Source organism: Olea europaea, chromosome 8, assembly GCF_002742605.1.
Source record: "Olea europaea var. sylvestris chromosome 8, O_europaea_v1, whole genome shotgun sequence".
Classification (NCBI taxonomy): Eukaryota; Viridiplantae; Streptophyta; class Magnoliopsida; order Lamiales; family Oleaceae; genus Olea; species Olea europaea.
Genome location: NC_036244.1, coordinates 20216261 through 20230654, shown reverse-complemented (window position 1 = coordinate 20230654; position 14394 = coordinate 20216261). Strand labels below are relative to the sequence as shown.

The 14394-nt window shown below is 33.1% G+C and overlaps 2 protein-coding genes across 2 annotated transcripts in view; both read left to right on the top strand.

The window, feature by feature from the left end:
• Positions 1–536, top strand: part of LOC111398421 — a 2966-nt gene extending 2430 nt beyond the window's left edge. Inside the window, exons 4-5 of the mRNA XM_023025322.1 lie at positions 191–380; positions 505–536. Coding sequence (XP_022881090.1) covers positions 191–380; positions 505–536 — 222 coding nt within the window. The remainder of the gene's footprint in view (positions 1–190; positions 381–504) is intronic.
• A 3082-nt stretch (positions 537–3618) lies between these two features.
• LOC111399140 (26S proteasome non-ATPase regulatory subunit 13 homolog A-like) lies at positions 3619–13425 on the top strand. The gene is made up of 6 exons (XM_023026380.1): positions 3619–3872; positions 5742–6188; positions 7007–7087; positions 11474–11670; positions 11773–11872; positions 13024–13425. Exons 1-6 carry the CDS (start codon positions 3723–3725, stop codon positions 13207–13209), a joined length of 1161 nt encoding a protein of 386 aa, XP_022882148.1. The 5' UTR covers positions 3619–3722; the 3' UTR covers positions 13210–13425.
• Positions 13426–14394: the final 969 nt, after the last annotated feature.

Here is a 14394-nt window from a genome sequence, read left to right as displayed (position 1 = left end):
GTGTAAAAGAGAGGAAGAAATCTTTGAAAAGCTGTTGAAATTTGCAACCTCTTTAGGTTGCAGTATAATATAAAGTTTTTATAAATTGGGTGGCGATTTAACAATTGTTTAGGTCGTTATAGTCAGAAATGACGATATGATAGAATTTCTCCTCTGGGAACAGTTGATTCTATATTTCTTTGGTCATCAGGATGGAAGAATGGGGAAGGAGAGAGTGTCTTCAGGTGTTCAAAGGAGGACTGATATGCAGGTCATTTCGAAACCAACAACTCCTGTAGAATCCATTACTCCTGGAACAAAACCTCGACCCACTAACCGAGTTACTCTGCCATCAGTTAGTGCCCCAGAACACAGCATCCTTAAGCTGCTCGAAGAGTCTGGTATTTAAATTTAAATTCTCAATTTGATGCTTTCTGGTATTTAAATTTAAATTCTCAATTTGATGCTTTCTCATAATATTTGCTTAAAGGTTGATGATGTTCTTTCTTGCCCTTTTATGCTTAGGATTTTGCGCTCCATCTCAACCAGTTACGTAGCTTAAGAATGACAAACTCGACCCACATGTATACTTTGGGAGATAGAGGTTTTATTTCTTGTCTTATCAATGTAAGAAGAAACACATGGTAGTATATATCATGATTGATATATGACCCTAAACAAAATGTAAGCTCTAACCGTCTCAAGAACATAGATGGAACCAAAGCTGAATTACATAATGGTGGTATCGTCATGACTTTTAGAGATTTAATTATGGCATTCGATTGAATAAACATTGTTTGACCTTACATCATGTATGGAAAATCTCAAGTGTCTTGTGCCTAAAATTAAAAATAAAAAATAAAAAAGATGAGGAAAAAATAAAATAGAGCAGGTAAAAACTAAAAAAAAATACATTTCCCATATGAAAATAACAAGGCTAGATTTTGTTTCACGTTTTTATTTGCATTTGCAGTGTTATGATTCTTGTTCGTCTTATTGGTTGAGGGTCTACACCAATATTCAAATAATTTTGATATATCATACCAAATCGTTTAGTAATTTTATTTTTCAAAAACAAATAAAGTATACCATGACAAATTATTTAAATAATAAAAAAAGTTTATTTGTGGACAATAGAAACTACTAATTTTTTTTTTTTTTATTACATTGTGCTAGACATTTGTCGGTGCATATTGCATTTATTGAACTTGTAGAATTCAACTTTGAGTAGTTTGTTGCATTTCTACTTGTTCGCACATTTTTTTACCGATGAGAAATTGAGAATGTAAACAATTTTTCTGTAAGATGATATGATATGATCTTAATTATTATTATTATTATTATTATTATTATTATTATTATTATTATTATTATCATCATCATCATCATCATCATCATCATCATCATTCAGATATGTAGAGGATGAATTTGTTGTATCCAAAATTTTCAAATTACTGAATGTATAGTATTAAACATACTAATACATTCGTAAAAGTAGTTTGTTGTGTCTTTGAAATAATATTTGTTATTTATTGAACTTTAGTATGCAAAGATCGAGTGCAGTCTATTTAACTGACTTATAGTTTACTAAAGTTTGAAATTGAGCTCTAATCATTGATTCTGATTCGAATTTGGTTCTATTCATAACATTTTCTAAAACCATACCCCAACCATGCAAATTACATTCCCAAATTACAATGTCACCAAATATATATTTTAACAATTTTTTTAATCCGCCATAAAATATGTTACCAAGTAACATCGAGTATTTAATATAATATCATCGAATTTCAACTATAGCTCCCCATGTGACACCCCAAGATTGATTTTTGGAGGTTGGTTGTGCATAAGATGCGGTCTATAGTGAATATGAATGAGAGTTGTATGATTCAATATCAAATGAATTAATTTGATTGTTTACAGTTCTTGCTACTACAATATTCCGAACTTGTTACTTGAAGAGCTTTGTAAACTTGTTATATGTTGTGCCAGTTTAATGGTTCAAGGTGAATAAATTGTAAAACATAAAAATATAAAAATGATAATTATTCAGGTTCAAGAACTCGTTCAAGACTCGATCAAAAATAAATTTCAACTTCTAAATTTTTTGAACCCTGTTGGGAGGTTCGATATTGACTAAAATGTGCATAAACTGATTTGAAAGTTCGAATGGTTCGAGATTAAATGGTCAGTGCTAATGTAAATTGCACAGATTTTTCTTTCTCGAAAAGAAAAGACAGCCCCACTCACATATATAATGGGTTAATTACATGAATAGGTCCTGAACTTTGTCATATATTACTACTTGATAATTGAACTAAAAATGTATCCCAATGATCACTAAACTTTACCAAGTGTTATTACTTTATAATTGAATTCAAAAATGTATCTCAATGATCACTGAATTATGCACCATGTTATCCATCCACAACTCAAATTGAAAAATCCATTAAATTCAAAAAACGACGTTGATTTGAGTGATTGATTGAGTAATTGATGGATAATGCAGTGCATAGTTTAGTGACCATTGGGATATATTTTTGAGTTTAGTTATGAAGCAGTATCACTTGGTGAAATTTATTGATCATTGAGATACGTTTTTTAAGTTCGGTTATTAAGTATTAACAATTTATTTTTTCCTCAAATCGACTTCAGTGAAAGAAAAAACTAAAGAAAATGAAGAGGAAAAGTTTTATTCTTATTCGATATATAGTCCCTATCATGATGAAAAGTAAGTTTGATTTTTAGATCAACTGGTATCAGTTTACTGTATCTCGAACTTTGTATAAAAAGATTGAAAGACAAATAGTAGGAAGATTGAAAGAAAATGATGGAAATTTTTTTAAAAAATATATAAAAATGTTCGAATTAATGTCAATATAATTGAGGTCGATTTGATTATTCAACTTTTTTCCCTTCATTTTCTTTAGTCCTTGACTGGTTTGAATTACAATATAATTTTAGTTTAAGTCAAAGTTAAACAATCAAATCTTTCATGGGTCTCACAAATTTTCAACCACACATTTTAAAATTTTTTATCAAAATCTACTAAAAATCTGATTTTACTTTCCACCAAACACCCTTTTAATTTTTTATTTCACAAAGGTCTATTTGAGGAAAAAAAAAATTGTTACTACCTAATAACTAAGCTTGAAAAATGTATTTCAATGGTTATTAAACTTTGCTAATTGTTATCATTGCATAACTGAATCTCAAAAATATATTTAAATGTTCACTAAATTATACACCGCATTATCAATTTATCACTTAAGTCAAGTTGTTTATTGAACTTAACGAATTTTTTCTTTCAATTGATGAACGAGTAACATGGTACGTGATTTAGTAATAAGTTCAATTATGAAATACTAATACTTAAAAAAATTAGTGACCATTCGTATACATTTTTAAATTCAATTATTAGGAATTTCATGTCAGAGTTTAGCCTCCGTTTATTTTCCATTATTTGTCCATTAAAATTAAAAAAAATGATCTTTATCTATCAAATCAAATTATCGTAATTAATTTTTTATTTTTTTTGTGAAATTCGTAATGATTATATTTTTTATTTTTATTTTTACATAATGAGTAACAAACGAGCCTTAGTAACAAATCATGCGGTTAATCCCACGTATGACTCCACTACCCCGACTCTTTCCCCCTTCTATCTACAGTTGAGTAGGTAGTCCTCCATTACTTTGTAGCATATATCGGATTCTGAGCACAAAATCGTAGTGGAAGAAGCGATGGCGGCTCTACAGTATCTGGACATCCTGCGGAGTACTCACCCTGAGCTCTCTGAGTGGTACAACACGCTTGCAGATCTCTACCAGCGCAAACTCTGGCACCAGCTCACCCTCAAGCTGGAAAAGTTTGTCGCCCTCGCCGTCTTTCAGGTCCCAATTCCCACATCTAAATGCGTGTTTTATGTATTTGATGATCTATTGGTTCTTTTTTATTTCAATTACTTGACATGTTTTTCTTTTTCTTTTATTTATTTTTTATTTTTTTAAGGTTTTGTTTCTATTCAGCGGGTTACCTGATTTTTCTTTGGATTTGTGAATATGTTTTGTTTTAAATGTTAGGGCTTCCGGTGTTTTATGTAGGGTTAGGATTTCAGGTTTTTTATGTGTTATTGGGTAGTGTGTTGATGATTATTCTTATGTTCAACGAGAGGGAGAAATTTGAATTTTTCCCATAGAAAATGGGAATGTTGCCTTCTTTTTCCCTGATGTTATACGCTAACCATCTGTTTGATAAAAACTTTCAAGGCTAGAAGTCTATGAGAAAATAAATGGAGAAAATTTAACAAAATTCATGGCATTTTGCAATGCAAAATTCGGATTTTAGTTTTGTCCGAAGTCAAGATTTAACAAATTTGATGGTATTTTGATGTGAAAAGTTCGGATTTTTGTTTTTTGTTTTTTTATTTTTTCTCTTGATTCAAGGTTTGACAGAATTCATGGAACTTTATTATGCCGAGTTTGGCTCTTTGTTTTGTCTTGATTCAAGATTTAAACAAAATTAACGGCATTTGTCATGCAACTTTTGGTTGTTTATTTTGTCCTGAGTCAAAATATAACAAAGTTAATGGCATTTTGTTGTGCAAAGCTGGCTACTTGTTTTGTCTTGAGTTGCTATTTAACATAATTCATGGCATTTTTTTCAGTGCCACGTTTCTGTTTTTGTTTTGTCTTGATTCTTCTTTGTGGGTATTGGCTATATATTAGGAATTTGTTCATTGTGTGTATGATTGAAGGAGATGATTTCTCATTGTCATCAGCTCCCACTAAGAATCTCATGTCCTTCCTGTCTTTATTTCCTACTGCCTAATATTATTTGTTTGTTTATTGATTTGAGAAATCTTTCAACATACTAAATTTCATTTCAGTTGATGAATCATGAATGAACTGTTACTAAAAAAAGTAATTTTATTCTTAAGGCAAATGGAAAAACATTTACAGAAAAAAATGTTAGTTGTATACGAGTAATATTGATGATAAAATCCCTTGGCTATGCTTAATATCTTAAAAATAATAGTTGAGTTCATCATATTATTAATTTCTTTTAAAGATAAAATGCTCATTTAATGATGCATGTCAATCAAGGTTTGGAAATTTACTAATGGATTTATGACTATAAAAGTTAGTTTTAATGTACTGTACATTTCATTACATACACGTCTTTGATTGCTCGTTAGAAACATATTCATGTCGAAGATTCATGTTCATTGTTTTAGAAAAAAAAGAAAAAAAGCCAAAGGCTTATGCCTGTAGCGGTGCCCACCTGAGACCTTCATTCAACCCCCTGAAGCTAGTGCTTTGAGTACCATTTATCCATAATTATGCTTGTACATACTGCTTACTAATATGCATGCCTCAATTATAAGCCTTGAGTCGACTGAGATGTGCTCTGGTTTGTCTTGCCATTTCAAAATATTATTAACAATCTAAGTTTTTTTGGCTGGAAGCTGATAAATCCATTTTTAGGATGGGAGCTACGCTCCATGTCACTATTTAGAGCGAAGCAAGAAAGCTTGTAACCATCTCCCTTTTTACTTCAATTCTAGATGCTAATGGCATTGCAGACAATTTATCTCCTCCTTTTTTGCTAAGTTTCTGAAGTTTTTACTGATTTTCTTATGTACTAGATTATAAAATCGTGAATGCATATACAACATGTTGAATTTTCCTTCTCTCTTTATATTGTTTCTTATGTTTCATTTTAATTTACAGTTAACACGCTTTCATTACTTCTAATTTCAGGCCGGTGATGCTCTGATACAGTTGTACCACAATTTCATAACTGACTTCGAGACAAAGATCAATCTCCTCAAGCTTGCTCATTTTGCTGTCATAGTTTCTCGGCAGTATTCGGAGAAAGAGGCTGCCATAAATTATCTTGAAGGAGTGATTGAAAAGCTTTGTAATACTAAAGAGATGCGCGTAGAGGAGCCTATTCTTTATATCAAGATGCAGATTGCTAGTTTTAAGCTTGAGCAAGGAGATCAGAAAGAGTGCAAGAAACTCTTAGAGAATGGGAAGACTACACTTGATAGCATGACTGACATTGACCCTTCTGTGTATGCTAGCTACTATTGGGTTTCATCTCAATTTCATAAATCTCGTCAAGAATTTGCAGAGTTCTATAAAAGCTCTCTTCTTTATTTGGCTTACACTTCCGTGAAGTCTCTATCAGAATCATTTAAGCTGGTAGGCTAATATATCTTGTTTCTTTTCAATAATTTAAGGAGAAGGTTCCTCTCATTAAAAAATTGTGTCTCATGTAAAAAAATGAAGACCACTTTTTTGAGTGCTTGATAGATGGCTATTGAGAACGAATTATGTCCTATAGTTCTATTCACAGTCATTAAGAAGTAGGTGCTATATGTTAGATTTAGGGATTACACATGCAATTATTGTGTAGTTGAAGTAGAACTTCTTAAGCTTAACTTGTTAGACAGAAATCACTTGTAAAGAGGGAGCTAAGTCCTTTATTTTAATGTGCTGTTTTTCTATTTCTGCTGTATTTTCTATTTCACCTGACGACCTTCCTACGAATCTGGACTCTCTGTTGTTGGTAACTTCACCCCCCCCCCCCACCCCGGGGAGAATAATGACAGAATTTTTTTTTTTTTGCATACGTCTAAAGGTTTTCCTGTGCTATTCATTTAATTAACATGGATTATTGCTTTTTTATTTTATCTTATGGCAAAATCTTTGATTCTCAGTTTATGTCACGAGAACTTATCTAAAAAGGTTTGTAAATGTTGTAAATTCCAATAGGTATATTCGGATGACGGGCTGCTTGGTATGATTTTTAGGCCATCATTAGTAATTTGTGTTAGCTTTCATAATTATGTATTTTGTGGTTTTTATCATAATAATTTACGATCCATGTAAGTGTTCTATATTAGCGGATAGCTAGTCATGTTCAACCTCAAATCTCTTTTTACAAAATGCTCTTTGGTGGAAAGATGTTGGCATTTCTACTTCAAATGTAAAGCGAACTATTTTTTTGTTGTTTCCAGGATTTGGCATTTAATTTGTCCCTATCTGCATTGTTGGGGGAAAACATTTACAACTTTGGAGAACTCCTTGCACATCCAATTGTAAGTTATATGTCTGCAATACGTTCTCTTCTTCCTTTGACTTTTCTTGCTTCATTATCAAAATTGCTTGGTAATTAATTTATTTTTAATCAAGAATACCTATGGTTATAGGGATGTTCTAGCCTATAAGTACTCTTTTTTCATTGCAGTAAAAGACAGATTTGAAGTGTGTTTTATTGAGCAATTGGCTTTTTAAGAAGAAGGGCTTCTTTTTGTTCTTTACTCTTATCTCATTGGTGGACTCCTTTGGGTGGCGAGTTAATCTTTCACTATATGTTCTTGTGTTACTTCATCTGTCTTCCTCATCGCTGGACTGCTTTCTTTGATTTTGATAAGAAGGGTTGGCTTCATCTGATGCATGCTCCACATAATGACCGACATTGTTTTGTTCCAGTGTTTCTAAATGTTCAAGGCACTGTTGAAGTTGCTGAACTTATCTTCATAAATCATCCATCTTAATATCATGGATATTATGCTCATGTGCTGGAGGTTCAGGAGCATTATGTCTTCGTAGACCAGCCATAACCTGATGTTCTGATACCAATATGACATTGGAAACGTAGGGAAGACACATGAACTAACACAAGAACACCACTACCCAAAGGAGTCCACCAATGAGATAAGAGTAAAGAACAAGAAGAAATCCTTCTTCTTAAGAAGCTAAATGCTGAATAAAACACACTTCAAATCTGCCTTTTACTGTAGGCTAGAACATCCCTAACCATAGGCATTCCCAATAAAAATAAATTAATTACCAAGCCTAGGAAATGAGAAGAATTGGACTAAGAACAAGGTATACTTATTGGAAAATAAAGACATTAATTTAGAAAATGATCTGAAGAGTTGTTCAAAAACACCAATTCCCGCGGGTGTTGAAGGCAGTTGTGCAATGCTTAAGAAAATGCTCATATCTCCATATAGACAAATCAAAATTGCGAACCGTTTTTATGTATGAAACTAGACTCGGAGATATTTTCAACCGTATAAAATTTGTTAGCTGGAAACGTCTGAGAGGAAACAAACTTGGCTGAAATACAGTGACACTCCTGTGTCAAAGGTTATGGTTTCATATGCTTGTGGTGTGTATGTGCTTGTGCATATGTGTTCATTTTTCTCTCTCGTGATAGAAGCCGAAAATTGGACTTTTTTGCGTTGCTTTACTAAGTGACATTTAACACCAATGTGACTTGGCATTTGCTAGCATTGGTTAAGCCGCATTTAATGGATTGTAGCAGCGTTAGTAGAAGGTAATAGCTTTTAGCATTTTCCATCTATCCACTAAATGGATGACTAGAGTTAAGAGTCAATAATGGCATAACTTAGAGTTAAGAACCAATAATGGCATAACTTAGCACCATCGTTTCCTTTATGGTAAAATGGCGAAGGAAAAGCATTTGTTTTGAAAGTTCTTTTCTTTTGCTTCCTTTTTAGGTTAAAATTGTCGAAATGTTAGAAGAAGTTGCGTGATTCACTTTTCATGAAAGATTGTAATTGTTCAATTGCAATAATTTACACTCTCTCTTAATTTCTTTTGCTGATAAATAATTGGAATCTTCCATTAGATCAAAGTATTCTCAGTTTCTGTTTCAAATTCAAAGTCTTCATCTTTATTTAGGTTTCAGAACATTTCTCTCTCTCTTTTTTTTTCCCCCACATTGCCTACCTCTGTTCCTGAAGGAAAATGGCTGCTTATTATGGACTCAAACTAGAAAATAGGCACTTTTAATTATCGACACTTCATACATCATACAAAGAAACATAACTAGATTTCGAGAGAAATCATCAGCTTGTGGAAAACAATGTCTATTAAGTGCAAGATTCACACAAGACTATGGGTACTCAAGGTGCATTTGAAGTGTTATGTAACATATGCTAATGTTACCACCATTGAGGGTTGGATTTTAAAAGATGTCGCCAGGCATTCTAGTGGGATGGAACTTGATATTCTGATTTTTTTTTGCGTATGAAATATCTTATGAAGGCCTGCCCATTCACAAGCTACGTGATTGAGTAATGAGAAGACAGGCAAAATTGTTTGTATATCATGTTGCTTTTGGCCACAAGTGTCAGATAGCATGTGTTTGGACCTTGATATTTGGATTACTTGTTCAGTAGACAAGCATAAATTAAGGATCCCGAAATGATTCTTTACCTGCTTTTATCATACTTATGGTTATATGGTAGATGTTGACGGTTTATAGGATAATTATACAGTTAAAACAGGAAACTAAATTTTAGGCATTCTTTCAATTTTTGGTGCTGTCAAGAGCCATTACGAATTTCAATGTAGTTTTTATCTAATTTTTGTGTGCCAACTGAGCAGACAAGCATAGATTTATAAAATGATTCTTTACCTGCTTTTATCATACTTATGGTTATATGGTAGATGTTGACGGTTTATAGGATAATTATACAGTTAAAACAGGAAACTAAATTTTAGGCATTCTTTCAATTTGTGGTGCTGTCAAGAGCCATTACGAATTTCAATGTAGTTTTTATCTAATTTTTGTGTGCCAACTGAGCAGACAAGCATAGATTTATAGTTAAAATTTATGTATTAAATGACTGTATATAAGCTTTTAGATGAAAAGTCTATTGATACTTGAAACTTCTAATCTTGATTGTCCTCTTTCCTTAACCAAATTATAATTCTTGATATGATGGTACGTCTGCTAGTAGATAAGCATAAAGTGAACATTCCTTTAGGCCCTGTTTGAGCCACATTCTTTGAAAAAAATACATTATTCAATAATGATTTGACATTATTTTAACCACACATTCTTCAATAAAATAATATTACACGCAAATCAAAAACTTTTCTCTATTTTTTAACCTCACATTCATCATCAATCTACCATTCCAAAATACATTCTTTCAAAATAATGGGGCTTACACACACCTTTAATCCCATAATTGAATGTTCACATTTACTTTCTTCAGTGGTTTTCCTGAGTCGCATTTTATGTAATATTTCCCATTTTGGATAGGTTGCACAGACACGTTGTCAGAGCTGGCATGTCAGGCAGGCAAATTGAAACATTGAAACCAAAAGGCGAAAGAAAAGAAAAGGCAATATGGGGGAAGAAAAAAAAACTTCTCTTGAATCGCAATATAATACTCTTTTAGAGGAGATGATAGTCGAAGACCATGAAAACAAAGTCGCTGGTGGATAAAAATTGTACCAGAACCAGAGGATAATGAAAATGGACGAAACCTTAATTTAAAATCTGAAATGTTGATATTTGAATAGAAACTGAAAGCAAAAAACAAATCTGCCCTTCTACTTTTTTAGGAACCAATCTGCCCTTATACTTAGTATGAGGTGTATATGACAGAACAATCCATAATCTATAATATTAAAAGTCAAAAGAACATCTTCCCTTGCAAAAACAAAGCATATCTATATAAAAAACACTGTTTAATTAAAAAAAATAAAAAATAATCCCCACATTGAAAAAAAAATACTAAATTGCTTTAGATGACGACTTTGAAGTAAAAATATCTCAATCAATGCGATGTGGACTAATTTTCCGAAAAATCACGTGTCAGATTGTACGTGTCATGCTTCAATNCTGGTAATGAGTTATGTATGAAACTTCTGCAATTGCCTGTGAAAATCAAACGGGCGTTAACAATTGTGGAGGAAGGGAGTATAAAAGGAAATAAGCAGGCGTAAATGAGACCATGGCTCTTGGTTTGCCATTGTTCATCATCAAATGAGATACAATAGGCTGGGTGCTGTAAACTATTGCAGTTTGCTATTGAATTTCTGAGTAAATAGGATGAGGCAGAAAATATGTTTGCATACAATGCCGTTTAAAGATGTGTTGAAAATATGTTTGTGTGCTATATATTCAGGAACATCAACCAGCCATCATGTCTTCCTGTTTGCTTCATTCTTTCTATTTTCTTTCTGTTGCTTATTCTAGTCTTTAATAATCTAAAGTTCTTCAGATTTGAAAGAGAGAATAAGTTTCAAAGATGGACTTCTATTGCACTTTTTTAAGATGTACTTTGCATGAAATGAAGAATGTTTGGTTATATTACTGAAACTAGGTCATGATGAAGAAAGGAAGACTATCAGATTTTTATTGTAAGTTTTCAACGGTATCATGGAATTTGCAGGGCATCATCTTTTAAGGCTAGCCCCATTTCATGGTTGCTCACTAAACAAATATAATGTTTTTGGATAGGCTTCTATGGCTTAAAAGTCAATCTGAAAGTATTTCCAACCACAGTGTGGCAGTTTGAGTTTTCATTGCATTTTTCCGTAGTGGCCGAGATCAGCATAGATCTGAAAATTTGATCATTCCATCATGCCCTTTTCGAAAATGCCTTGATCGGATTAATTACTAGTTTGGATTCTGATTGTTTTGGCCTCTGCAGGTAAAAAGCCTCATAGGGACTAAGGTAGAATGGCTATACTATATTCTGGAAGCATTCAACTCTGGCGACTTGGTTCGTTATCAAGAATTGTGCCAGGTTCATAGAGCTGCTCTGAGCTCCCAACCAGCATTAGTGCAGAATGAGAAAAACCTACTGGAGAAAATTAACATTCTCTGCTTGATGGAGACTATCTTCAGGTGAGTTGGGAGATATATTGGATTACTTCTCTGATCGAGGTACTTACTTTGTTTCTAGTGTGCTTCGTTCACTAAATTCTGAGATAACGTGTTTACCTACAGTCGTCCATCAGAAGATAGAACTATTGCATTAAGTGTCATAGCTGAAGGGACAAAACTTACTGTAGAAGACGTGGAGCATCTTCTTATGAAGAGCCTTTCAGTAAGTGCAATAACTATATTTTTTGTTAGTTCCGTGGCTTCCTTGTTGACATGAATGACCATAAAAATGCCATCTTACCATGATTGCATGGTTTACTGATGGTATGTGATTATGTCCTTTGGTTTTGAGGTATTGAGCGAGAGTGTTCATTGGTCCCACTTAACAACTTAACTTGAGGGAGATGTTAATAATTAGAAAAATATGTGTGTGACGATTGATTTCATTTAATCTAAGTGAAGTTGCCTGTATAACTGTTTAGTATTTTTCTCCTGTTTAACTAGACTTTACGCTTTCTTGATGCGAACTAAAAATGGGGTTCTTGGGCTATAAGATGCTTTGGAACAAATGCAGATGGACTTCTGTAATAGTAGACCTAATAAGACAGGAGATTCAAGAATTACTAATTATGAAACATCAATTGTAAAGTTCCTGCAAACTTCCACTGTCTAGACGATTTCTTTTATATTAAGAACACTCACTTCTACTTATCTTTAAGCTATAAGTTAATTAAGAACATGTCTTCTACTTTGCATTATACTGCTAGCATTAAGCACGTGTGTTCCCTTTTCTTTCAATTAGAATTTGTCTTTACAGTACCTTTTTTCACTCATCCTCAATGTGGTTGACAATTTTTAAATTATAATTTTTTGCAACTACTAATTTTCAAGCTAAAAATGTTAAGGTTCTACTAAGTATGCTTGTGGTCGAATTATCTCTTTATTATATGTCTGTGATATACACCCATATGAATTTGCTATCAAGCTTTTCTTTTCTTTTTTTTACCCCCTCTAATGGAAACCTTATGCATAAAAAACACGTGGTTGCACAAAAGAAGACTTTGAAGATAATTTCAAGTCATATTAGTGCAATTGATGCTTGGCTTTTCTTTGTATCGAAGTCTTTGGGTGTATAGACTGTCTATTCAAATATTATACTTGGTGTATTAAGTGTTTTTCTTTCCTTTTTGGCAAAAATAATAATAATAATAATAAATAAATAAATAAATAAATCCAACAGTAATGCGAGTTATTTGTTGTTAACTTGGAGTATTTAGTTCTTTTCTAACGAAGTATAATTACTGAAAATTACTTTCTTGCTGGCGTTTGGAACCTTTCTGAAGGGTGGTAATTGTTTGTTTCATTATTTTACAGGTGCATCTAATCGAAGGAATTATTGATCAGGTTGAGGGAACGGTTTACGTTTCCTGGGTTCAACCCAGAGTTTTGGGGATTCCTCAGATCAAGTCATTACGTGGCCGTCTGGACAATTGGATGGATAAAGTTCACACCGCCTTACTATCTGTTGAGGCAGAAACCCCTGATTTAGTCGCAGCATAATTTTAGTTCCGCTCCTGGCCAGAACATCACGTGTTCTATCAAAAAGGAGAGATGGGAAAATTTAAGATTCTTTGGTGCTTAATTACATATATGCTTGCATTATCAATTTTTATTTTGGGAAAGTAGCAACACATTTCTCTTGTAACATTCAAATTGTGCCATACTTGTCTTTTCTACTCACAGAACTGTTTTTACAAATTATTGAATTTTTTTTTTGTGGGTGTTTTTATATTTAATTGAGTTTACTATTCTGAGCACGAAAATGAACCAAATATGCTCTGCTCAATGATATGTACGCGTAATTTGCGAAGGCATGAAATTGCATATTTCTCATCTGGACATAGTTCTGATCAGCTGTTTAAAAAATTTGTATTCCCATATGGCGTATCTGGGGAACGTCACTGATGGGATTATTCAGGCTGGATTTGGTAAAACTAGAATCAAATGGGGAAGGCTGTGGATCAGGCATCTTAGCGAATGCAAGTTATTTGCAGAGAGAGGCGCTGGTCCTCTCTCGAATGCAATGCGTCATACAAGACATAAAAGAGTGAAACTGGTATATTTCAAAGTGCTCTTCAATTATCAAATTTACAATGTTCTTCAATGACTAGAACTACTACAATATACAAATTATCGATGGACATGATATGAACAAATAAGTCAATATGATAGTTGTTGCGCCTCGCCACCGAGGCTCCAATCGAAGATCACGTCGCAAGCCACGTGGTGCGTGGGGGAGAGAGCAAATTTAACCAAGTCAACAATAAGTCAGAAAACAAAAAGGAAAGCCGATGCTCTTGCCCCGAAGTTCCTCACCGTGTTGGCCGGAGACCCCCCTTTGAATTGGTTGAAGCAGTCTCTCCATCTGAAGTTCCATTTGGTTGAAGCTCTTATTGTCTTTTAAAATGATCTGTAGGCAATCTTGAGGAATGATCGATGTAACGTTTGTAATAAATGAATTTCGAAGCTGTCAATTTAGGATGTGGGTGATTGACTCGTTGTTAATATATTAAATACATAGCAAATGTGTGGCATACAGAGTGATGTGACTTCGACCTGGGAGATGAAGTGACGTTGTTCCAATCAAACGTCAATCACCTTGGCGGAACCCTATAAATAAGGAATTCTTGTAATATTTGTTCTTAATGCAACTCTATATACTAAAAATCACACTCAATTTGTACT